The following is a 3,850-nucleotide window of genomic DNA, read 5'->3' on the forward strand; positions in this document are numbered from 1 at the left end:
TTCACTCTCTCTAATATTCTTCAGTTTAAATTTGATTCCTTCTGGTCCAACAGTTTCTTACAGATTATTCAAAACATGAGGAGTTGTTTTTAAAATTCTTGTTTCCTTAAATTGGTTTGTGATTAAATATTATTGCCTGTATTCTTTATTCTTTCAGATTTTTCTGAATTTCAGGTTTATACATGCTCTTGGGGGGGGCGTGTGTGAAAGTTTCATGGGCATTTGGGAAATGCATACATACCAGTTAGTTCTCCTCTTAAATAACTATATTGAGAGCTTTTACAGCCTTGTTTTATTATGTCAAATTAATTCTATAATTGAATTAAAGTCACTATCATGCCCTCTGGCTAACACACGTACTTCATGTGTTAGGTACTGTCGGTACCTATCTGATAGCTCCCTTCCTGGAGCAAGTCCTCTTTCTAAACTCTTTTAGGCATTAGAGGGGAGGGCAGAGGTTCTTCCTGAGATTCCTGCTTTTTCAAAGTAATCAGTCTAAAATAATCCACATGTCAGAGGCACACACTATGGGGTATCAAATTTTACTGCCCTACAGTCTATTTCTTCTTTAAAATAAATATATTGAGAAAAAAGATTATCCCCTTGGATGTTTCCTTACAGGAAAAATGAAGTCAAACTGTGAGTACAATATAACAGCCATTGGTGAGTTCATCCTGCTGGGCTTGGTGGAGACACAAGAGCTATGGTCAGTTGTCTTTGTCATCCTCCTCTTAGCCTACCTGGTCACCGTCGGGGGCAACCTCAGCATCCTGGCCGCCATCTTGGTGGAACCCAAACTCCACACCCCCATGTACTTCTTCCTGGGAAACCTATCCATGGTGGATGTTGGGTGCATCACCGTCACTGTTCCCTCAATGTTGGCTCGTCTCCTGTCCCACAAGCGTACTGTTCCCTATGGAGCCTGCCTCACACAGCTTTTCTTCTTCCACCTTCTGGTTGGGGTGGACTGCTTTCTGTTGACAGCCATGGCATATGACAGATTCCTGGCCATCTGCCGGCCACTCACCTACAGCACCCGAATGAGCCAGACAGTCCAGAGGATTCTGGTGGCTGTGTCCTGGGCTTTAGCCTTCACCAATGCACTGACCCACACAGTAGCCATATCCACCCTGAATTTCTGTGGTCCCAATGTGATCAATCACTTCTACTGTGACCTCCCGCAGCTCTTCCAGCTCTCCTGCTCCAGCACTCAACTCAACGAGTGGCTGCTCTTTGCTGTGGGTTTCATAATGGCAGGTACCCCCCTGGCTCTCATCATCACCTCCTATGCCCATGTGACAGCTGCAGTCCTACGAATCCGCTCCGCAGAGGGCAGGAAGAAAGCCTTCTCCACATGCGGTTCACATCTCACTGTGGTTGCCATTTTCTATGGTTCAGGTATATTTAATTATATGCGACTGGGTTCAGCCAAGCTTTCAGACAAGGATAAAGCTGTTGGCATCTTTAACACTGTCATCAACCCCATGCTGAATCCAATCATCTACAGCCTCAGAAACCCTGATGTGCAGGGTGCCCTCTGGCGAGTGCTCCTGGGGAGGCGACCACTGGCTTGACAAGGTCTTGAGGTCTGGAGTGTCACTCCCTCCTTTTCCCTTTCTGGACCAAAGAAGAAATCCTCTAGAGCCACTAACTAAGACTAAATGTCCAGAATTGCTTCTGTCTCCCTGCGCAGGAGAGTTTTTTGTTAGGGCAAAGAGTCATTGTTTCCCAAAGAAGGCATGTCCAATTTATAGACAATAGGTGAGCAGGCTCTGCCAAGGCCAACCCTTTGACAAACTGACACTGTGTGCTACTTTTTCTGGGTAGAAGTGAAGCCTCAAAGCCTTGACTAGTATGGGTTCATGTCCCACAGGGAATGACTCTTTGGGAGGTCATGGAGACCAAAAATATCCAATCAATCCCCACCATGCCCTGCATCCACTATTAGGTCATGTGATTCCCTCAAGTTAACCTATGGATGATCTGGTTATAAACATGAGCCTAGAGATCAGATTCCTTCCATTTTGCCTATCAGGTATCTACAAACCCAAAACAGCAGTTTTCTCTTTCTATCACATGAAGACACCATGGGCTGTAGGAGGGGAAGTCCAGAGGCTTCTGTACAGGTAAATGTTCTCTAGTACCTCTGGAGAGCATGTTCTGTGTGTGAAATTTTTTTTAAATTTTTTTTAACATTTATTTATTTTTGAGAGGCAGAGAAAGACAGATCATGAGCAGCGGAGGCGAATAGAGAGGGGTCACACAGAATCGGAGCCAGGCTTCAGGCTCTGAGCTGTCATCACAGAGCCCAATGTGGGCTCGAAAACACGAACTGTGAGATTATGACCTGAGCCAAAGTCAGACACTCAATTGACTGAGCCACCCTGGCACCCACTGAGTGTGAAATTTTTAAAACTCCATTAACAAATATGGCTAACCTTATAATATGAATAATGTTCCTCATCTTTTTTTCCTGACATATTTCAAATCTTTTGAAAAGATAATCTTTTGTAATATAAATATTATTTACACATGAACCTTCCCCCCAATATTCATATGAACTTCCTCTCTAAATCCCTTCAGTCCCCAAATCTTCCAGCTGAGATCATCCATATCTGTAAATAAAGTAATATAGTGATGCTCCCCTAAAATGTCCCTTCTCAGTAGGAGAGCAGTCTCTAAGTAGAACGTTCTCTCATCTTGCATGGTACGTTCTAAGCTTTATCCAGTCAGTGTTTGGCTTTATTCCTTCTAGCCTCCCTTTGAGATGAATCACCCATTCTGGGCATCTCTACTGTGCCACTAATGTTTTCTGACTCATTCTCCTAAAACATCCCTTTGACCTTCATTGTGTCCTGGCCACTTTGAGAGTTTTCAGGGGCATGAAAGAATTGAAAGGGCTGGGAAGATTGAGATGAAGAGAAAGGACATGCTGGAGGGAAGCAGAACAAGACTGAAGGTGGAGAGTTTGTGGGGAAATGAAGAAGAGACACATGAGGAGAAGTAGGACAGAGCTGCAAACAAATGGGCTGAGAAAGAAGGATGAAGACACTGGAGAGGACTGACTAGGGTACACAGGAAGTGCAGAGGAGAAAGAGAAATAGGATAAGATACCCTGAGAGGGGGACAAAAGGTCAAAGGAAGGGAGGGGACAACAAAATTAGTGGGTCAGGGATGAAAGAGGTGGGTTTCTGTGCTGGGCTACTTCCTGCTCTATAGTGTCCAGAATTAACCAGTTTATGCGACCCTCACACCATCATTGTGCTCTATCTTTTCTTCCAAGAATAAAACAATTTTCAAAGTTCACTGAAAGTGCTAAAAGTGTTTAGGGAGCACATTTTCTGTTTGTCTTAAAAGAAGGTGTTCCGAGAATGTTAGGGAGGTTTATCAGATGACAAAAGAGGTGAAAGGAAGTGCTGGGTATTTTATCCATCTGCATCTTTCAAATGTCACCAGAGCTGGTGACTAACCATCCACCTCATCAGCTTACCCTGTGCCTTTTGGGTCATGCCAGCCAAGACCGTCAAAACACACAGGGCAAAGATAGCTCTTTCCTGATCCTTTCTTAGCCATCAGATAAGCCTCAGGGATACATACTGAGCTTCCTACATGGTCGAGGAAACTGTCCAGGAAGATCTACAACACGGTCTTCACCTATTCACTTCCTATCATTGGCAATGGTCTTGACTTTGAGTAAGTTCTCTACCTTGTCTGGGCGTGTACTGGACAGGCACAAGGTAACTATCAAGATTCTTCCGCTTGTAATGCCTTCTGACTCTACTAGTTTTAATGAACAGAAAGACTGTGTCACTCTGTTTACCCTGAAGAGTTACCACATCTCCCTACTACC

The 3,850-nt window shown here is 44.2% G+C and overlaps 1 protein-coding gene across 1 annotated transcript; it reads left to right on the forward strand.

Annotated features, from left to right (window-relative positions):
• Positions 1-626: 626 nt before the first annotated feature.
• Positions 627-1,632, forward strand: LOC115282386 (olfactory receptor 3A1-like). The gene has a single exon (XM_029928385.1). The coding sequence runs from the start codon at positions 627-629 to the stop codon at positions 1,572-1,574; it is 948 nt and encodes a 315-aa protein (XP_029784245.1). The 3' UTR covers positions 1,575-1,632.
• The last annotated feature ends 2,218 nt before the right edge of the window (positions 1,633-3,850 follow it).

This window comes from Suricata suricatta, chromosome 17 (assembly GCF_006229205.1).
Source record: "Suricata suricatta isolate VVHF042 chromosome 17, meerkat_22Aug2017_6uvM2_HiC, whole genome shotgun sequence".
Taxonomy (NCBI): domain Eukaryota; kingdom Metazoa; phylum Chordata; class Mammalia; order Carnivora; family Herpestidae; genus Suricata; species Suricata suricatta.

Excerpts from the sequence above, each read along its gene's own strand:
- LOC115282386 (XM_029928385.1), top strand. The coding sequence starts at position 627 with ATGAAGTCAAACTGTGAGTACAATATAACAGCCATTGGTGAGTTCATC.